This window comes from Pseudophryne corroboree, chromosome 7, assembly GCF_028390025.1.
Source record: "Pseudophryne corroboree isolate aPseCor3 chromosome 7, aPseCor3.hap2, whole genome shotgun sequence".
Classification (NCBI taxonomy): Eukaryota; Metazoa; Chordata; class Amphibia; order Anura; family Myobatrachidae; genus Pseudophryne; species Pseudophryne corroboree.
Genome location: NC_086450.1, coordinates 262,709,664 through 262,733,166, shown reverse-complemented (window position 1 = coordinate 262,733,166; position 23,503 = coordinate 262,709,664). Strand labels below are relative to the sequence as shown.

General features: G+C 42.6%; 1 protein-coding gene across 2 annotated transcripts in view; it reads right to left on the bottom strand.

The window, feature by feature from the left end:
- WIPI2 (WD repeat domain, phosphoinositide interacting 2) overlaps nucleotides 1-23,503 on the bottom strand; it is a 797,269-nt gene that overhangs the window by 79,793 nt on the left and 693,973 nt on the right. For both annotated transcript variants that reach the window (XM_063934120.1, XM_063934121.1), the window contains 2 exons: nucleotides 17,914-18,078; nucleotides 17,137-17,244 (listed from right to left, as the gene is read on the bottom strand). In XM_063934120.1, coding sequence (XP_063790190.1) covers nucleotides 17,137-17,244; nucleotides 17,914-18,078 — 273 coding nt within the window. The remainder of the gene's footprint in view (nucleotides 1-17,136; nucleotides 17,245-17,913; nucleotides 18,079-23,503) is intronic.

The window sequence follows — 23,503 nt, the reverse complement described above, 5'->3', positions numbered from 1 at the left end:
AAAACATACAAATGGCTATCTCTGAACTCCGAGGGTTTGTTCAATCTTGGAAGAGTGTTACCGGAAATAATGGGGCAGATGTATTAACCTGGAGAAGGCATAAGGAAGTGATAAACCAGTGATATGTGCAAAGTGATAAAGGCACCAGCCAATCAGATCCTAACTGTTAATTTACATAATGGAGCTGATTGGCAGGTGCCTTTATCACCTTGCACATATCACTGGTTTATCACTTCCTTATGCCTTCTACAGGTTAATACATCTGCCCCTATGACCCTTACCCATGACAGGGTGGTAAATATCCACAATAACATTCCTCCTCCTTTTACTCATACTCACTACGAACACATCTATAAGAGAAACTCCATATTAGGGGAGGAACACATGGCATCCAAATTGGATGCCTTAGACTGGCCTTAGACATAACCCAAAAGGGCAGAGGAATCATAAATTATCAGTATATACAAGCACTGGAGAATTTAATTAACAATATAACCGAAACGTATGATGACACCTTCAGATATACGAGTAGAGAGTTACAAGCCTATAATAAAGAACTGGTGCAGCATCGCATGTTTCTGAATTATGTCACGGCTGTTACTGGAGGGTATTGTGCAACTTTGGCGACCCAATATGGAGTTAAATGTTGCACTTATATCACCAATAGTACTGATGACCCAAAGGATGTGATAGACCATAAGATGGATGAGATACTGCAGCTCAAATGTGAATTTAGGAGGAAACATAATCTCACTTTATCGGCCATGGGTGAGGCGATAATGGGATGGGTTTCCTGGTTATATCCACTAAAATGGTTCTCTGGGTTAGGAGAATGGGCACAAGAAAGGATAGCCAGTATAGGGAAGCTTCTCCTTTGCATCTATGGTGCCATCATAATTATTGGTTTAGTAGTGAAATGTGTTTGAATTATGAATCCGAAAAAGAATAGGTGCAGAGTACCGGAAGATGGAAAGACAAATTTAATGAGTTTAAGGAGCAGCAGTGTTGAGGAAGAAGACGACCTGGTATACAACACTGAAATGGAGACCGTATTATTTTCTTTCCCTCCTTCCTCCATTGATTGTCGCTTTGTCACAGTTTGATTTAGATTTTCAAGGATCCTCCATAGGTTAGAGGAGCTCCCACATCTAACCAATGATCCCCAGGTATCAGCAAAGCGCCTATAAAGGTGGTCTTACCTTTTCTTCCTGTACTCATATCTTGCTTCAGGTAATATCACACATAACCCATGCAGAAATACTACTTACACATAAATGTATATATATATATTTATATATCCAGCAAAGAAAGATGGCACTCAGAGACTGTATTGAAACGATGAAAGAAGATATCTGTATTAAGATGTTACAGCATCTAACGTTTTCGGAGCGATTGCCCCGTCCTCAGGATAACATCTACAGCAAAACACAAGTGAACAAAACATACATAAATACCCTTACCTGTCCCCCGATTCCCGCTCCGTCCAGCGCTCAGGCCGCACGCCCACCGGAATCACTGCTAGCCAAACTTCCTGGTGCGCGGCCTCCGTTACTGTGGTAACCGCAGAGCATGCGTTCCACAGTCAGCTTCCTGCGCTCCAGTAGCGCAGCTGAGGACACCGAATGAGGTTGCAGCACAAGAGCTGAAGGGAGAAGGAATACACAATTAAAAAAATATATAGAGTACATACAGATATTACAGAGGAAAACAATCAGGATCACAAATTGTATACTTTAACCCATACTTGTAATAAAAGGAATAAACGCTGTATGGTCACAGTGACATAAACATTACAGTAAACTGTTCCAATTGATTTTTTCATTTAACCCCATAGGACTCGTGGTGCCCAGACGAACAATCCAACGTGATTCTTTTAGTAATAATTGTTTAGCTCGGTCCCCACCCCGAAGGGAAACTGGTACATGATCTATAATGTAATATTTTAGATCATCTAGTGTATGACCTGCCAATTTGAAATGTCGGGATACCGGCTGATCAATATCCTTCCCATTCAAGGTCATATTGATCGCTGATCTATGGGCATTCATCCTCTCCCTGAACTTCCTGGTGGTCTGGCCGATGTAATAAAGGCCACAAGGACACACAATAATATACACTACGAAAGTAGTAGTGCATGTGAGGACAAACCTAATATCAAAGATCTTATCAAGGTGGGGATGTTTAAATTCTCTACATGCTACCATATATTTGCAAGTAGTGCAATTGAGGCATTTATAACAGCCTGGGGGTTTGGTATATACATTAACCGGTTTTTTAATCCCAAGACCTGTAATATCAGCATGGACTAGTCTATCACGTATGTTGCTACCCCGTTTGAACGCTGCCAGTGGTCTCATATTTTTAAAGACAGGGAGCTCCTTATCAGAGCTCACAATAGGCCAGAGTGCATTGGTAGCTCTCCGAATAATGGGACTGGCCGTGGTGTAATTGCTCACCCAAGGAATAACCTTGTCCTGATGACGCTTAACGGGTTGTAATAAGCTGGCCCTATCCATCTGTAAAACCTGCCTTTTTTGTTCCTCTAGAATTAAAGGGCAATATCCCCTGTCTTTAAATTTGGATATAAGGCCATCCAGAGCTTCTGGCAAACGATCAGGGTCACTGGTGATGCGTGCAAAGCGCATCATTTGAGATAACGGCAAGCCTTTTTGTATGTTTTGTTCACTTGTGTTTTGCTGTAGATGTTATCCTGAGGACGGGGCAATCGCTCCGAAAACGTTAGATGCTGTAACATCTTAATACAGATAGCTTCTTTCATCGTTTCAATACAGTCTCTGAGTGCCATCTTTCTTTGCTGGATGTTTGTTTGTCAGAGAGGCACCTGAGCAGTTGGGGACTTATATACTGAGTGCCGGCATACTGTGGATGGGTATGTTTGTGCTGTGTTACAGCCACCCGTTGCAAGGCACCGACTTCAGATTTGATTGATTGACTGATCTTTCAGCGTGCATCACTACAGATTTACTTATATCTGTTTTTTACTAGTGACACTGTGCTTTTGTAATATTCAGTATGGATCAAGCCAGTTTAGCACAAGCACGTGAAACATCTGGCTTGCAAGGGTTATTACTCACTCAACCTGGTGAAACCTTCAGCTTTTCGGCTGCAGAAATTGAAGACATATTGTCTAAAGAGTTGTTAACTCCGTCAGATGCAGTGTTGAAGGCGGAGGACATTTATTTCCAGTTACTGAAAATGAAAAAACGTGAAACGGACTTTTTATTGCACAGTGTCACTTTATCTAATTACTTCAGAGAACATAAGATACCCAGAGGGTTCAGGGTCAGGAATGTTCCTACCATAGGAAGAAATAATCCTGATTTTGTGAGGAAGTGGATTGCCATTCTCAATAAGTGCGCATTCGACCTCATGATCTTAGTGGTAGATGAAGCAAATAAAGAACTCACTGCCATTAGATCAAAAATTACTGCCTTTGAAAAAGATAATCGCCAGAAGCTTGAGGAGGATGCTAGCCAAGATTGGCTACAAAAACTACAAACTCAGTGTGACCGTTATCGCACTGATTTATTAAAATTCAAGAGGAACAAGAAATTTGCCGTCGATTCAGACTATGATGATAACCGCGTATATAAATGGTTATATGGTGGTGAGACTACACAATCTTCGATGGATGGTGGCAAAAAACGTAGACCCTGGCAGAAAAGAACGCAGGGAGCAAGAGCCGACCGGAACAAATCAAGTAGCGACAGTGACTTCAGGTTCTCTGACTCTGAGGATCATGGGTCTCACTCTGCGGTCCCTTTAGATCAACCAGAAAAGGATGCGAGACGTCAAAACGAATCGCTCCCACCCGCCGGGGTGGTCAGAACAAGAGAGCCCAGAAAAGTCACGTTGGTGAACAAAAAGAAAACTTGATCTTTAACTTGTCCAGACGGTCTCTGACTCCAATTGAATCAGGAGTATTGAATCTGGGACTCAGTTTTGTTCCCACTAACAAACATAATGATTTTGACTGGAAAGTCAATTTACATAATTTCTCCAGGAAACTACGCCTGAAGGAACATTTTCAATCAAACACTTCCATACAGGAAGATAATGTTTTCTCTTCTTTTTTGAAGTCAGCCTCAAGGTCCAATTATGATCCAATATCTACTAATGCTTCATTAAAAACCTTTAACCGCTTGCTGGATGAGTCGGTGAACAGATTTACGTCTACCCCTTGTCAAGTACGTCCCAATCTCACTAAAGTGGAATACCTGGCTTTGAAAGATCTTGCTTCATACCAGGACATTGTCATCAGACCCGCCGACAAAGGCGGGGCCATAGTAATTCAAGATCTTGACAAATATAGATTGGAAATTCAACGTCAGTTGCAAGACCGGGAAATATATATGAAATTGAGCGTGGACCCGATGGCTGCCTATCAAAAGGAATTGTTTCAAGTTTTAGAGAAGGCGTATAATGAGAACAAAATTCCACAAAAAGTATTTAAAGCTCTCTGTGTACAGCACCCTAAAGTGCCAGTGCTGTACACTTTACCAAAAATACATAAAAACCTAAGGGAGCCTCCCGGCAGACCTATAATTTCTGCGAGGGACTCATTATTACAGCCTATCTCTCAATTATTGGATAGTATCCTTCAGCCACTTCTACTGAAAGAAAAAACATTTTTGAAAGATACAACTTCCTTCTTGAATTATCTGAGGGATATTGACAGCATACCAAGTGGCACCTTGTTATGCTGTTTGGATGTATCCAGTCTGTATACCTCTATCCCCCATGAGGGTGGACTTACTGCGATGAGGCGGTTCCTGGAACGTCATCTTCCCATATCAAGCTTTGATCATGTGCTATTTTTAACTTTGTTGGAATTAACATTAAGGCGCAATTACTTTTTGTTTGATGGGGGTTTTTTTCTTCAACTACGTGGGTGTGCCATGGGGTCTCCCGTGGCCCCCTCGTATGCGAATATATTTATGTTTTTTCAGGAGGCTGATATGTTTTTCAGTGATATTAATGTTAGTCAATATATATTGTTCTTCACCCGGTACATAGATGATGTGTTTCTTCTGTGGACCGGGGGGGAGGAACGTTTTGAACAACTGATGACTTCTATTAATAGCTTTGACTCACCAATTAAATTTACCTATACCCATAGTACGAGTAGTGCCAACTTCCTTGACGTACTGGTGACTGTCAATAATGGTAAAATTACAACAGATGTTTATTCCAAATGTACTGACAGGAACACTTTTTTGAGGGCATCTAGTCATCATCCGGCAGCCTTAAAAAAAAGGCTTGCCGTTATCTCAAATGATGCGCTTTGCACGCATCACCAGTGACCCTGATCGTTTGCCAGAAGCTCTGGATGGCCTTATATCCAAATTTAAAGACAGGGGATATTGCCCTTTAATTCTAGAGGAACAAAAAAGGCAGGTTTTACAGATGGATAGGGCCAGCTTATTACAACCCGTTAAGCGTCATCAGGACAAGGTTATTCCTTGGGTGAGCAATTACACCACGGCCAGTCCCATTATTCGGAGAGCTACCAATGCACTCTGGCCTATTGTGAGCTCTGATAAGGAGCTCCCTGTCTTTAAAAATATGAGACCACTGGCAGCGTTCAAACGGGGTAGCAACATACGTGATAGACTAGTCCATGCTAATATTACAGGTCTTGGGATTAAAAAACCGGTTAATGTATATACCAAACCCCCAGGCTGTTATAAATGCCTCAATTGCACTACTTGCAAATATATGGTAGCATGTAGAGAATTTAAACATCCCCACCTTGATAAGATCTTTGATATTAGGTTTGTCCTCACATGCACTACTACTTTCGTAGTGTATATTATTGTGTGTCCTTGTGGCCTTTATTACATCGGCCAGACCACCAGGAAGTTCAGGGAGAGGATGAATGCCCATAGATCAGCGATCAATATGACCTTGAATGGGAAGGATATTGATCAGCCGGTATCCCGACATTTCAAATTGGCAGGTCATACACTAGATGATCTAAAATATTACATTATAGATCATGTACCAGTTTCCCTTCGGGGTGGGGACCGAGCTAAACAATTATTACTAAAAGAATCACGTTGGATTGTTCGTCTGGGCACCACGAGTCCTATGGGGTTAAATGAAAAAATCAATTGGAACAGTTTACTGTAATGTTTATGTCACTGTGACCATACAGCGTTTATTCCTTTTATTACAAGTATGGGTTAAAGTATACAATTTATGATCCTGATTGTTTTCCTCTGTAATATCTGTATGTACTCTATATATTTTTTTAATTGTGTATTCCTTCTCCCTTCAGCTCTTGTGCTGCAACCTCATTCGGTGTCCTCAGCTGCGCTACTGGAGCGCAGGAAGCTGACTGTGGAACGCATGCTCTGCGGTTACCACAGTAACGGAGGCCGCGCACCAGGAAGTTTGGCTAGCAGTGATTCCGGTGGGCGTGCGGCCTGAGCGCTGGACGGAGCGGGAATCGGGGGACAGGTAAGGGTATTTATGTATGTTTTGTTCACTTGTGTTTTGCTGTAGATGTTATCCTGAGGACGGGGCAATCGCTCCGAAAACGTTAGATGCTGTAACATCTTAATACAGATATCTTCTTTCATCGTTTCAATACAGTCTCTGAGTGCCATCTTTCTTTGCTGGATGTTTGTTTGTCAGAGAGGCACCTGAGCAGTTGGGGACTTATATACTGAGTGCCGGCATACTGTGGATGGGTATATATATATATATATATATATATCTATCCACAAATGTATCGTCAGGTAAATGTGCCTCCCCATTTATTAATAATCTCAGATTAGCTACTTAATATGTCATGAAGATGCATTCACTCTTGACATACACCCGTACACACATGCTTCATCTGTTTCACTAGGCCCCATCTTAAATCCCAACAACGCCATCTCTTTTCCTTTCCTTCGCCCAAGGTTGAAATTTAGGAGTTATGAAACTATTACCATATGTTGATCTGTTTAGGTGACAGTTGTGTTTACTATCAAAGCGTGGACTGTCAAAGTCAAAATTGCATTTCTGTATTAGAATACATTGCGGCGTTTATTAGCAGTTGCGTGCGTACGTACGCACTTTGCGCATTACAGTGCTTTGCGGATCACCGCACACTTCATGCATTACGGTAGAATACGAAATCCCTGAGAAAAGTCATAATGTTACACATACATTCTTACATATCACATAAATAACAGTCACTTCACGACCAGAGTACTGTTCTAATATATAGCAACATTAGTAACAAACCAGTAAACCAGTATTACACATACCACAGGGTTAAAATCACATTATTGCCCCATATTTAGGGTCATACTGATCAGCATGTTATTAGCAGTAGCCCAGTCATTTTGAACAAACAGTCACACACAGCGATCGGATGATATGAGCAATATTTGATATAGATATATAAATGTGGAGAGCAATGTGTGTACATTAGCCAGTTCAAGCCACTTTCGCAGCAGGACCCTGAGGGCAAACGTGTGTCTCCTTCAAGTAACAAAGCCTTCTCCCTCCTGTGAACTGACCTATGGGCTTTCGAGTTATAGAGATGCTTCACCCCTGGAGCAATGCTAAAAGACTTTACTTGATGTATTGTGTGCCTGTGGACAAAGGGTATAAATACTGAGCCCCTGGAGACAGAGATCAGATCTCCTATCTCAGAAGTCCTCTTGCTGAAGACTGATCACCTGGAACAAGGGGCGCATGCGTATGTATATTGGTTGCAAGTCTCTCAAGGTGTGTTGTTACTTGCATTTGTCTGTTACCTGTTATCGCAATTTAATACATTTACTTGCTATATTAAAACGGATTGTGGGTTGTACCGCAATTCAACAGTATACTATCATACTCTATTTGCGCCCGTAGCAACTATTTTGTATTGTTTTGAAAATCAATTGACTTTTACAATATACTATCTATCTATCTATCTATCTATCTATCTATCTATCTATCTATCTATCTAGTGACAAGGATCACAAACACGGGGACTCGGGTGTTTATTTTGAACAGCAGGTCTCCACATAGCAAGTTAAATCCATGTGCAGTCAGTATTACAGGCAGTAGCATACAGGCACTCTCAGCATAGCAGACTCTTGAAAGCCTCCAGTGGTCCCTAGTCTAACCCACACAACACGGCCTATCACTTGGGCAGCTATTCCACAGTCAAGAGCAAGGTGACTCTGCCCTGGAAACCCTTATATCAGGAAATCCCAGGTGCTGCTGGTCACACACCTGGGATTCTGCTACTGCTTCCAAAACTTTATCTGGATCCTCCACATTACTTTCACATGGAAAAGTGCTGTCTCTGCCACTTTATGTGATTATTAAATTGAGCCTTCTTTCTACATATGCCGTCTAAGTATAAATTATATTATATATATATATATATATACACACACACACACAAAAAAAATGAATCAGTCTATGCGCAACAAGTCCATCCGAAGTTTAGGTCTGTATATTCTCCCACAGTGCTGCTCAATCCTACTCCGAGCCACCGGAGTAAATTGGAAGGTATTAAGCACAGAAACGGAGAGCGCATACATCAATATGTAATTTTGTACCTTTTATAAAATTAGTAAATATCCACATACATTGTAGTTTAAAAACATCTGATTTGGCAACACTCTGCCCTGGATAAAAACCATCAATCCTCCAATCTAGTGGAATGACCTCTCGCACTGGCTCCGGACCCAGCGGGTGACGTCACAACTCCCACGTCGTCTAGCCACGCCCAACGAAGTCCCTTATTGGATGAAACGCGTTGGTGTGGCTAGATGACGTGGGCGTTGTGACATCACCCGCTGGGTCCAGAGCCGGTGCGAGAGGTCATTCCAGTAGATCGGAGGATTGACGGTTTTTACCCAGGGCAGACTGTTGCCAAAACAGAGTCTTTTAAACTACTGTACAATGTATATATTTACTATTTTTATAAAAGTGCACGAAATTACATATTGATGTGCGCACTCTCCTTTCCTGTGCTTAAAATGTGTGTGTGTGTGTGTGTGTATATATATATATATATATATATATATATAATGGCCAAAAAGCGTGGCACTCCTGGTGACTTATACCAATGAAACTCGCAGGTAGGCAGTGTAGAATGACAACGTTTCAATGCCGTGTTTATTATGGCATTTTCCTCAGGTATAATCACATACAAAAACCATCTTACCTATAAAGGCTGTTAATCACCCTGTGCTCATGCCGCGTGTGAGCGGCGGGACGCCGTCCGCTCCTTTTGGCGCGCCGGGAGTGACGTCATAATACGGCACCTCCCGCATCAGTGCTCCCCGTCACCATGGATACATACAACATTTTGACATGAAACCAAAATAAAGAGGATGGTACATCTGCAGGCATCAGTTAATTCACATATCGGCTCAATTATATTAAGCGCTGTAGAACGAGCAACTGGCCCGCATTCCTAACAGCTCATATCTATAGCTATGTAACAACCGCTTAAACAAGAACATATGCACCACATTATAGTATATATATATATGTACCTAACATTCATGAAATATCATACCTATGATTAAAACCGAAAGAATTTATCTTGCGCACTAGTATGGGTTAACCACCTACAACGTATCTGACCCCACCAGCTTTATGTATATAACTCTAGTCATAAGATCCTGACCTGAGATATATATATATATATATATATATATATATGTCATAGACCCCAACCAATCATGTAGCAGATGCCGACTGGTGTATTGGAAGCCCTCACATATCAAATCTATCAGGTGCAGTGACGTAAACACTCTGGCTGACTGCACCTTATGTGGACCTAGTACATACCCCGGGCTAGTGTATAGACACATTCAGCAAATCCCTTATATTGCCTGCAGGACCCAATAGACACAAATACTACTCCTAGTTACTAAATGCAGCAATATAACAGAACATGCAAAACACCAGGACGGCGCTACGTGCCTGCCCCTACACAGACCTCTTGTACATCAAATTGATCATAGGAAACTGTTGAACCCATGGGACTCATTAAGGCCCCGTGGGTGCAACGTGCATATTGATGTGCGCACTCTCCGTTCCTGTGCTTAAAATGTATGTGTATGTGTATGTGTGTGTGTGTGTGTGTGTATATATATATATATATATATATATATATATATATATACACACATACACTGAAGAACAGTCCAGCACTCTCATCATGAAAAACAACTGCGGGGTGCACTACACAAAAAATCCCCAAAATCCTGAGTGATCTTTGTTGTATAGTCCAAGAACAGGCACTCTCCAATATTCAATATGCTTAAGGTATATTTAATCCAATACTCACAGGAGTATTGGATTGAATATACCTTAAGCATATTGAATATTGGAGTGTGCCTATTCTTGGACTAATATATATATATATATATACATATACATATATATACAGGTTGAGTATCCCTTATCCAAAATGCTTGGGACCAGAGGTATTTTGGATATGGGATTTTTCCGTATTTTGGAATAGTTGCATACCATAATGAGATATCATGGTGATGGGACCCAAGTCTAAGCACAGAATGCATTTATGTTTCATATACACCTTATACACACAGCCTGAAGGTCATTTTAGCCAATATTTTTTATAACTTTGTGCATTAAAGTGTGTGTACATTCACACAATTCATTTATGTTTCATATACACCTTATACACACAGCCTGAAGGTCATTTAATACAATATTATTAATAACTTTGTGTATTAAACAAAGTTTGTGTATATTGAGCCATCAAAAAACAAAGGTTTCACTATCTCACTCTCACTCAAAAAAGTCTGTATTTCGGAATATTCCGTATTTCGGAATATTTGGATATGGGATACTCAACCTGTATTGGAAAAAGAGCCTGCACCTCCAACTTAATACAAACGTATTTTAAGCATTCAAATATTCAATTCCAATAAAGTGCAAAAATAGTGCAAAAAAATCACAATAAGCAGTGGATAATGAAGCTATACTCATCATTAATGCCAGGATGGTCACAATCAATCCTCATGCTTAAATAGCCCTGAATCCGACAGCTGTTTCGGTGCTTCCATTGCGCCTTTGTCAAGGAATAACATAATGGGCATACACCAACCATATATATACCTGTACTGATTACCTCATGCATCTCACCTGTAACATGCTCCCTCCCTCAGACACGGCATCCAGGACCGGAAGTGGGGAATGTAAACAAACAAATAGCCACTAGAAATCGTGACCAAAAAGAAAATTTTCTAAATACCAGCCAAACGATGTTCCTGCAACAGGAACCACCGTGGCTATAGCTGGCGTTGATCTCCCCAGAGACGCACACATAGCGCCTCAGTTACGGTACCTGGCTCTCCCGCAGTCACTCCTGTGACTGGAAGCGATGCGACGGGCCGGTCGTCATAGCAACCTGTATACAAAACATCGTGGCAGATCGCATGGTCGCGCTTCCGTACCCGGAATTGACGCGACGGGCCGGTTGCCCTGGCAACCCACAAACAAAAGCCAGTGCTATTAACAGAAGGGACGTATGTTAATTTACAAAAATGACTATTATCCATACTGGATACCCTATTAGCAATAGATGCAAGTAAACCAGGCAAATGTACAGATGGTAGATAACATACAACTACAGGTTGAGTCTCCCTTATCCAAAATGCTTGGGACCAGAGGTATTTTGGATATGGGATTTTTCCGTATTTTGGAATAATTGCATACCATAATGAGATATGATGGTGATGGGACCCAAGTCTAAGCACAGAATGCATTTATGTAACATATACACCTTATACAAACAGCCTGAAGGTCATTTTAGCCATTATTTTTAATAACTTTGTGCATTAAACAAAGTGTGTCTACATTCACACAATTCATTTATGTTTAATATACACCTTATATACACAGCCTGAAGGTCTTATAATACAATATTTTTAATAAATTTGTGTATTAAACAAAGTTTGTGTACACTGAGGCATCAGAAAACAAAGGTTTCACTATCTCACTCTTACTCAAAAAATTCCGTATTTTGGAATATTTGGATATGGGATACTCAACCTGTATAGTAAAAAAAGAAAAACAATAACCGTGGACATGGATAAATAAAATACCAACACCAAATATGTATTATTAACTACAAGAATAAGAGACAGGGAACCAGTCCCTATAAAAAACAGCTTAAACACAGTTCCTCATTTAATCCAGCCGGTGCAACCGTGTTAAGGAAATTTATCCAATAACACTCTTTTTGTAATAGCAGCTTATTCCGATCACCGCCACGTCTAAGAGGAGGAATGCAGTCTATGGGCATACATTGGAAGTCTCTCATAGAGTGTTTGCAGAGTGCATAGTGTCTTGCAACTGGAGGAGTACTCTTATCAACTTTCACAAGAGCCTTTTTAATAGAAGATCGATGCAAAGCTATCCTCTCCCTCAATGTCCTGATTGTTTTGCCAACATAAAAGAGCGAGCATGGACTTTTTATCAAATATATGACATAACGGCTGTCACAGGTCAAATGATGGCGTATATTATGTCTGATCTTTGTCTTGGGGTCAATTAAAAATTCCCCTAAGAGGAGGTACTGGCAATTGAAACACCCATGGCATCTGTATACTCCATGTTTTGGTTGCAACCAACTTTTTGTACGAATAGGGCCTATGTCAGATTTGGCCACTATGTCCTTAACATTGTTGTTTCTCTTATAACAGAATAATGGTTTTTCTTTGCATAAATGTCCAATGGTGTCATCCGCCTGCAATATATGCCAATGGCGTAATACCATATTCCGTATATGTTGTGAAGCCACCGAGTATGTAGAAGCAAAAATCATTCTATTGTCTTTAGTACTCTCTCTCTTTGCACAGAGTAATTCCTCACGTTTATGTTGTAAACAACTCGAAATTGCTTCATCAATTTTGCATCTGCAAACAAATCTATTGCCCATCTCTTCCAATGATTCTCGTAGCTCAGCTGGATCAGACGTAATTCGAGCAACCCTCAATAATTGCGACAATGGCAAGCCTCTTAAGTGGTGCGGGATGGAAACTGTCTGCTAATAATAGTGTTTTTATCCGTTTTTTTTCTGTATAGTCTAGTAGATAAACGATCGCCATCATTCAGAAAGCATACATCAAGATAATTGATTATAGTTTTCACTATAAGCAAGTGTAAATCTGATGTTGGTGTCAATCAGTGATAATCAGTGCAGGTATATATATGGTTGGTGTATGCCTATTATGTTATTTCTTGACAAAGGCGCAATGGAAGCACCGAAACAGCTGTCGGATTCAGGGCTATTTAAGCATGAGGATTGATTGTGACCACCCTGGCATTAATGATGAGTATAGCTTCATTATCCTCTGCTTATTGTGATTTTTTTGCACTATTTTTGCACTTTATTGGAATTGAATATTTGAATGCATGAAATACGTTTGTTTAATACAATTGGAGGTGCAGGCTCTTTTTTCAATATTTGAATAACTGCATATGTGCCTGGCACTCCTACGGAATGAACTTTTTTTGATGTGTGCAGCCGGTTTTTTGTCTCTCTCTATATATATTATTTTAGTAGTTTTGAACTTTTGACAAAGTATACTGTAGGGGAGATAACGGACATTTTTTTAATTTTTAAAAATGATCAAGCAACAGGTGTTTGACCACTTCGCATGGACTGACTCGCTATATTTGGGCATTACAGATAGTGTAATGGTTAGCATTGCTGCCTCACAGCACTGAGGTCATGGGTTCAATTCCCACCATGGCCCTAACTGTGCGGAGTATGTATATTCTCCCCGTACTTGCGTGGGTTTCCTCCGGGTACACCGGTTTACTCCCACAATCCAAAAATATACTGGTAGGTTAATTGGCTCCCAACAATATTAACCCATACGATGAATGTGTGTGCATGTACATGTGATAGGGAATAGCGATTGTAAGCTCCACTGGGGTAGGGACTGTTGTGAATGGGCAAATATTCTCTGTAAAGCACTGCGGAACATGTGTGTGCTATATAAATAACTGGTAATAAATAATAATAAATAAATTATTTAACCTGGATTATGCATTTTTAGTGTTAAACTGTAGTTGCCATTCCTCAAGTCTACCTAAATCATCAATCATTTGTTTTACCCCTCCCGATGTGTCTACCCCCTTGAATATATTTGGGTCATCTGTAACCCATAAATGCAGTTTGTAATGTCACCAACAAAGATATTAAAGAGCAATGGTTCAAGTATGGATCCCTGGGATACTCCGCTGGTAATATTTTCCTCCTTAGAATGCACTCCACTCACTACAACTATGTTTCCTATCCTGCAACCAGGTTTTAATACATTCAACTGTTTTAGAATCCAATCCCACACTACAATTTAGCAGTCTGCGATGTCGGACTGTGTGAAATACCTTACTAAAGTCAAAAAAGAAAATAAGATTTGTTTGGCATGATCTCCCCCAGTAAATACATGCTGTTTGGGATCCTGTAAATTGTTGGCATTAAGATAATCCACAAACTCTTTAAATAGTGTTTCCCTACTACTGATGTAAGGCTTACTGGTCTGTAGTTACTCGCTTCTTCCTTGCTTCCACTTTTGTGCAGTGGTACATTCACTCTTTTTCAGTCCTCTGGAATTGCTCCTGTGGCTAGTGATTAAACCAGTTAATGGTGCTACCAGCTTTTCTTGTGTCCTTGGATATATCCCATCTGGCCCCACTGATTTATCCACTTTCAGTTTTGAGAGTTCTGTTAGAACCTTCTCCTCTGTGAACATATTTTTCATCCTCATTATTTTTATGACTGTCTTGTAACTTAACTGTGGTCCCTTCCCTTCTCCATCTGTAGTGAATACTGAACAAAAATAATTTACATGAGCTGCTATTGCCTTGTCTCCCTCAAACTCACAATCTTACATCTCCATTTGATTTAAATCTCCATTTGATTTTCTCCTTTCACTTATATTCTTAAAAAAAGTTTTGCCCTCTATTAACTGACTGGGCCAGTTTTCCCTCAGCTTCACACCTTCTTAGCCACCTTCCATCTGGCAAGGTACACCTCTGTCATTATTTTAAGTCTGCTTATATTTCCTAAAGGCCACCTTTATTGCTTTCACACTAGTAGATATATCTTTTCTAAACTACACTGACATCCATTTCCTGGAGCTTTTCCTAACCCTTTTGATACCAAGGTCTGCTGCTTACGATTGCACTTATTAATTTTTCCCACCTCTCCTGCACGTCTTCAAAGTTCCTCCAATCTGCCTATGAATCATTAACACATCTCCCAAATTTTCGGCTAAGTCAGCCTTCCTAAATTCCAACACCTTTGTTTTAGTATGGCATGAGTTGGACCCTGTCTTTATACTAAACCATAATGTTTGATTGTCCCCAGATCATAGGTACTCACCCACATATATGTCTTATATCCTGTCACCATTTGCGAGTATTAAATCTAATACTGCATCTTTGTGAGTGGGCTCCCTCACCAATTGCTTGAGGGATGCTCATGTAGGAAATGTAGAAATTCGTATCAGGTAAAGTCTCCCATGATTATGACCTCTCCTTTTAAAGCCATTTTAGTGAGGTCCTGTAATAGGTTGCTGGCCAGTTCCTGCACCGTGGCTTGGTCTATAGAGTACCTCAGGACAAATAATGTCCTTCTCTCTAGTTTCTATGGTCACCCAAAGGGCCTCAGTTTTTTCTTCAGTATTATGTATCAAAATAGCATTTATGCTTTTTTGCCCACATACATTGCCACCCATCCTCCTATTCTTTCCATTCTGTCCATCGTAAATAAATTGTATACTGGTATAGGATACCATGACTCTGTAATAGCCACAATCTAAAGATCATCCCTTGTCAGTATCACAATCAGCTCTGGAATTTTGTCTCCTAAGCTCCTAGCATTTGCACACACTGCGATAAGAATTTTGTTTGTGCATGTTATTTCTAGTCATGTTCAGACAGTATATAACAAAATGTCAAGTTTAAAAGTTTAAATTACCTGGTTGATGAGGTTGTTCAAATCTAACCATGTAGCAATTCTGACATACACCGAGACACCATAATGTGCAGCTCATCCACCAAGCAAGTGCTCGTTTGTTCTCAAACAACAAACTGGCTGTTGAATTTATTGTATATGTGGAAAACGTAAAATTAAGTACTCTACAATACAAAGTATTGTATAAATCAGGGCTCGACAAATCCCTTGGGCTGGATAGCAATGGCCCCTAGATTTTGCTGTATGGCTACCAGAATTTGGAGGGAGGAAGCAGATCCTCTTTAGCCCCAACAGAGATTTCTGGAGGTGTGCCTGTATTGCGGCGGCCATTTCTTGCACAGGAATTCATGTGTTTTGTGTCTGTCCCGGCCTGCGTTGACTACTGTACCTGTTTGTCCCATCCTGCTCTGTCTGCTGTCTCCAAAGTGCGGCTGCAGAGAGATCACCAATAAGAGGGTCTATGCATGACCAGGGTTTGCAGCTTCGGAGGGGTAGTAATGTAGCCACAGAGTAGGAGGGATTGTTTTTTTTTTTTTTGGGGGGGGAGGGGCTGCAGAGTGGTTGTTTGCCTAGAGGTACCCGCTTATTTGTGTGGCTGTGGGGGTTAGCTGCTCAATAATGTGGTCGCAGGGGAGGGGGTTGTTGTTTGCCTGGGGGGTAGCTGCACTGAGGATGGCTGGTATGCCAGGGGTAACCCCTTGGTTGTGTGGCCGTGGGGGTTGGTTTGCTTAGGGGTGGTGATTGGGGGAGATGCTCAGTAATGTGGCTGCAGTGGTGGTTTTTTTTTTTTTTTGGGGGGGGGGGGGGGGGGATGTGAGGATGGGTGGTCTGGCTCCTACACTTTAATCCTGGTTCCTTGATTTTAGAAAAATTTGTCAAGCCCTGGTGTAAAAACTATACCTAATTTTATCTGAGTGACATTATTTCAGTTGTTCACTACTCTATAATTATTGCAGCTAGAAAAATAACCATCCACAATACACCCAGGATATAATCATTGTCCCTTTTTACACAACAATGCTCTCTGCTTAAACAGTCTTTTCTAACAAGCACTACTTCAGTATAGAGGATTATGGATTCAATCACAGAAGCAACGAAAAATTCCACAAATAAAAACCATAAAAAAAGAAAATGACATCTTTTCTTACTTGTGTTGCTTCATTAGCGTGCACTCACCACCCTCCTGTGGGTCGAGGTTATAAATGTAAAGGTAACCATCTGCTGCCCCAACTAGTAGGCGTGGTATCTTTTGAATCCTAAATGTGAACATAAGACAATATGTTAGCTTGAAACAAATTAGACCATCACTACCCCATTACAAAGCTTTAACAAAACTGTGTAGGGCAGGAGTATTCAACATGCAGCCCTCCAGCTGTTATGAAGCTACGCATCCCAGCAAATTTGGGAATGCTACAACTGTGGAATGGCATGCTGGGATGTGTATTTCTACAGCAGCTGGAGGGCCACATGTGTGGCGACAAGCAGTACAGATTAATATTGCTTTATTGCTTAGTTTATTAGTCATAAAAAACGGTATTTGCAGCACTAGTTAAGCAAAATATTATACACATGCTGTTATGCCGGGTTGGGTACGGGATACCGGCAGTCAGGATACAGACACCAGCATCCCAACTGCTTAAAATCCCGACAGTGGCGCAAGGGGCAGGTAACACTAATTCTAACCCTCCCCCTAACCCAAACTCCCCGCAGCTTAACCCTAACCCTGCCCACAGCCTAACTCTAACACCCCTCCCCCCCCCCCCCTCCCACCCCCCTCCCGCACACCGTTCAACCTTCCAATTATACTTATGTTCAGGATTCCGGCTGTCGGGATTCACAGAGGTAGTTATAATAATTTAATAGGACAACCAAAAGCATGAAGAGTAACACACATACAAAAAACAAACAAACGAAGAGTAAATTACACTGCCAATGAACAGATGTTCTTGTGACCACAGAAAGGCAAACGAACAGTTGCAAAAGCTCTCCCCTGGTTAAACATCTCCGTTACTTGAGAGGGCAAATAACTGGTGGAAGCCATGATTACTTTGCCAAAGTAACCTGTCCAGGTAGTTGGTTCTTCAGCAGGTCTAAAACAATAACACAATAGTAGTTTAGATAGGAGATAGTTTGCGTAACACTGTATAAAAGGAGATTTATGGTAAGAACTTACCTTTGTTAAATCTCTTTCTGCGACGGGGTACACTGGATTCAACAGGGAATTACATTGAGATGTAGAGTTGGATCTTGATCAAAGGCACCAACAGGCTAAAAGCTTTGACTGTTCCCAGGATGCATAGAACCGGCTCCTCTATATCCTCGCCTCCAGGCACTGGAGATCAGTTTGTTAACCAGTCCAATGCAGTAGCAGGCAAAAGAGACAACAGTTAGTAGCCAAATACAATACATTCTTACAACAAGAGAAGGTACCAGCGGCAAATGCCATACAAACCCAAAGAAGTTAAGTGCGTCAGGATGGGCGCCCTGTGGAATCCAGTGTATCTCGCAGAAAGAGATTTAACAAAGGTAAGTTCTTATCATAAATCTCCTTTTCTGCAGCGGGGTACACTGGGGTTCCACAGGGATAACATCGGGGATGTCCTAAAGCAGTTCCTTATGGGAGGGGGCGCACTGTAGCAGGCACAAGAATCCGGCGTCCAAAGGAGGCATCCTGGGAGGCGGAAGTATCGAAGGCATAGAACCTTATGAACGTGGTCCAACAGACCGAGTAGAATGGGCTTTGATGGTAGCAGGTGCAGGAAGGCCAGTCTGCACATAAGCATGTGCAATCACTATTCTAATCCATCTGGCCACAGTCTGCTTATTAGCAGGCCAGCCACGTTTGTGAAAACCAAAAAGAACAAACAGAGAATCAAATCTCCTAAGCGAAGCTGTTCTCTTCATATAAATACGGAGAGCCCGTACCACATCCAAAGACCGCTCTTTGGAGGATAAACCTGGGGAGGTAAAGGCCGGAACCACAATCTCTTGGTTAAGGTGGAAAGACGACACCACCTTAGGCAGATAACCAGGGCAAGTTCTAAGAACCACCCGGTCACGGTGAAAAATCAGAAAAGGTGACAGACAGGACAAGGCACCCAAGTCTGAAACCCTTCTAGCACAGGCGATAGCCAGCAAAAACAAGACCTTAAGCGTAAGCCATTTAAGTTCCACAGACTCAAGAGGTTCAAACGGAGACTCTTGTAAGGCGTCCAGAACAACCGACAAATCCCAAGGAGCCACAGGAGGAACATAGGGAGGTTGAATCCGTAAAACACCCTGAGTGAAAGAATGAACATCAGGCAGAGTCGCAATTTTTCTCTGAAACCATACCGACAAGGCAGAAATATGAAACTTGAGGGAGGCCAGACGAAGGCCTAAGTCCAGGCCCTGTTGTAGGAAAGCCAAAAGTACTGAACTTGATGCATCAGAATTCTTAGCAGCACACCATGTGAAGTAAGAATTCCAGACTCTATAATAAATCCGAGCAGAAGCCGGTTTACGGGCCTTCAACATAGTTTGAATGACCGCCTCAGAAAACCCTTTGGCCCTCAGTACTGAAGCTTCAAGAACCACGCCATCAAAGCCAGCCAGGCCAAATCCTGGTACACACAAGGGTCCTGAACGAGGAGGTCTGGGTGCTGCGGAAGTAGAAGAGGATGCTCTATTGAGAGACTCTGCAGGTCTGAGAACCAATGCCGTCTGGGCCACACTGGAGCAATTAGACATAGTATTCCTCCTTCTTGCGTGAACTTCCGTATTACCCTGAGCAGAAGTGACACAGGAGGGAACACGTACGCCAGTCAAAAGTTCCATGGAATTGCCAGTGCGTCCATGAACGCTGCTTGAGGATCCCTTGTCCTTGCTCCGAAGACCGGAACCTTGTGATTGTGTCGAAACGCCATCAGGTCTACATCTGGTAGGCCCCACTTGTCCACTAGGAGTTGAAAGACTTCCAGATGAAGGCTCCACTCTCCAGCATGTATGTCCTGACGACTGAGGAAGTCCGCTTTCCAGTTGAGGACTCCCGGAATGAACACTGCCGATATGGCTGGCAGATGGCTTTCCGCCGATTGAAGGATCTTTGACACATCCATCATTGCCATGCGGCTTCGAGTGCCGCCTTGATGATTTATGTACGCCAACGTGGTGGCGTTGTCTGACTGTACTTGAACAGGCCTGTTCAGTACCAGAGGCAGGGTTAGCATCAACGCATTGAACACTGCCCGCAATTCCAGAATGTTTAATCGGGAGGAGAGATTCCTCCTTGGTCCACCGACCCTGAAGAGAGTGTTGCTCCAACACTGCGCCCCAACCCCGCAGACTGGGATCCATCGTCAGAAAGACCCAGTTGGAGATCCAGAAGGGACGACCCCTGATTAATTGCTGGTCCTGTAGTCACCCGGTCAGTGAAAGGCGAACCTCCGGAGACTAGGAGATCATGCGAGTCCTGATCCGGTGAGGCAGGCAGTCCCATTTGGAAAGAATTAACCTCTGGAGAGGGCGGAGTGAAATTGAGCGTACTCCACCATGTCGAAAGCCGATACCTTGAGACCTAACATTTGCATCGCCAAATATATCGACACTTGCGGACGAGAAAGGAAGCATTGAATCCTGAGACAGGAACAACCGCTGGTGAACCATGCTCTGAGCAGGGACCAGGGAAGATTTCTTCCAGTTGATGAGCCACCCGTGGATTTGCAGAAACTGGATAGTCAGATCCAGATGGTGCAGGAGAATGTCTGGAGAATTCGCCAGGATCAACAAGTCGTCCAAATACGGTAGGATCCTGACCCCTTGACGGCGGAGTACAGCCGTCATTACCGCCATGATCTTGGTGAAGACTCGCGGAGCAGTGGTCAAACCAAAAGGTAACGCCCAAAATTGGTAATGGAAGCTGCCAACCGCAAACCTCAGGTACTGCTGATGCGACATTGCAATGGGAATATGCAGGCATCGACACATGTGGGCGGGATAGGAAGCATCTTATCTTGGTCCTGAAGTTTCAGGACCTTCTCCGGAGACAAAAACAACCGCTGGTTGTGGGTGTCCAACAATGCCCCCAGGTGCACCATACTCTGAGCAGAGACCAGGGAGGATTTCTTACAGATGATTAGCCACCCGTGGGCCTGTAGGAATTGGACCGTCAGTTCCAGATAACGAGTTCGCCAGGATCAACAAGTCGTCCAGATATGGAGGAATCCTGATGCCATGACCGCGGAGCAGAGCTGTCATGACCTTGGTGAAAATTTGTGGAGCTGTGGTGAGACCAAAAGGTAAGGCCCGGAATTGAAAATGTAGGTTGCCAATAGCAAACCACAGGTATTGCTGATGCAACATGGCAATATCTATATGCAGGTAAGCATCCTGTATGTCCAGGGATACCATATAGTCCTTGGGCTCTGAAGCCAGAAGAAAAGAGCAAAGAGTTTCCATACGGAATTTGGAAACTTTCACAAATTTGTTAAAAAACTTGAGGTTGAGAATGGGCCAGGAGGACTCCCATTCGGTTTCGGAACTAGGAACAGCGTTTAAGAGTAACCGATGCCTCTCTGAGACAGAGGCACCAGCACTATCACTCCTGTATCCAGGAGAGATTGTACCACCAAATGCATAGTTTTTGCTTTCACCTGATCCGAAGGGATGTTTGTTGAGCAAAACTGGCGAGGGGGAAGATTCTTGAAAGAGATGACGTATCCATGAGTAATGACTTCCCTTACCCAGGCATCCAAAGTGGTCTGTAACCATACCTGGGCAAACCATAGACGTCGGCCTCCCACACTGGGATCTCCCAGGGGGAGGCCTGCCCCATCATGCAGCAGGCTTGTCCATTTTGGAAGCAGGCTGACGGGCAGCCAAGTTTGGACTTAGTGGATTTGGAAGTGCAAGCCTGTTTCGGGTATGCCTGACCCTTTGCTTTACCTGGAGGTCGAAAGGAACGAAAGGAAGTACTTTTAGCTTTCCGAGCTGAAGGAGTAGTACTAGGCAGACATGCAATCTTAGCGGATGCTAAGTCAGCAACAATCTTGTTGAGATCTTCCCCAAAAAGTATGTTTCCCTTAAAAGGGATCACCTCCGAGGTCTTTTTAGAGTCCAGATCAACAAAACAGGACCGCAACCAGAGAACCTGGCGAGCCAGAATTGACGTAGTAGACGCTTTGGCCGCCAAGATACCTGCATCAGATGCCGCCTCCTGTATATAATGGGAGGCTGTAATAATATATGAAAGACACTGTCTAGCATTATCAGGAAAATCAGACGGTAGCTCCTCTTCAACTTCCTGAACCCAGGCTTCAATAGCTTTTGCAGCCCAAGAAGCCGCAATAATGGGCCTATGCACAGCTCCTGCAAGAGTGTAAATGGACTTCAAGCAACCCTTCACACGCTTATCCGTCGGTTCCTTCAGAGAGGTGACGGTAGTGACAGGCAGAGCAGATGTCACCACCAGACGCGCGACTTGTGAGTCCACCAGCGGCAGTGTTTCCCAATTTTTACTTAACTCTGCAGCGAGGGGATAATGAGCTAGCATCTTCTTAGACAGGGAGAATTTCTTTCCTAGATATTCCCAGGATTCCTGACGTATGTCAACTAAGTGGTCAGAATGGGGTAAAACTAATTTAGTAACCTTCTGACACTTGAATTAATCTGATTACTTAGAGGTAGCTGGAGGTAGTCCGTCATCATCAATTTGAAGAATCAGCCTGATAGCCTCCAAGAGGTCAGGAACATCCACTTGTGTCATAGATTCCCCATCTGAAGCATCTGCATCGGTGTCTGAAGGATGAACTATCCGAAACATGTGTGGATTGTGAGGAAGTAATGGCCTGTTTAGATGACCCCTTGGTCCTAGGTGGGCAAGGGTTAGGATTTTGCTTAGTCAAAGACTGATTTAATTGCTGTAACTGAGATGACAGAGTATCTGCCCATGGCGGATTAACTGCAGGGACAATATGTGGCTGTAATGGCACAGGAGGTCCCATAGGGGGCGCAAGTCAAGTTACTAGCGGAGTCAGTAAATTCGAGAAAGCAGCCCAAGGCGGGTCTTGATGTGCCCCTGTTGGTGCAGACTAACTGGGGGGTACAGAACCCCCAGTACCTGAACCCTCAGCTGCTATGGTTTTCCTCTGAGCAATCCGTGGCATCAGCACAGCATGGTGCAGGATCAGCCATGGATCTACCGCCCTGTTTAGCAGACATTATATGAAAGCGGAACCTTAGTGCGTAATAGTACAATATATGCAGACAAATTACCTGACAAATAAAAACCCCTGTATAGTGTGACTGTAAGCAGAGCACAAACAGAGGATTTAAGAGGTATATGGTGACTGTAATACACAGAGAAAAATACCAAAGTAGTATATCCTGTGAAACACTATATCATATGAGAACCCTGATGCACTTAGCCCCCCTCAGGGTACAGAATATAGGGATAGCAATATGTGTGAGTTACACGGAATGGAGATCACACAGCAGCTATTGACACACACACAGTCACATGTACAATGCAGAAATTAT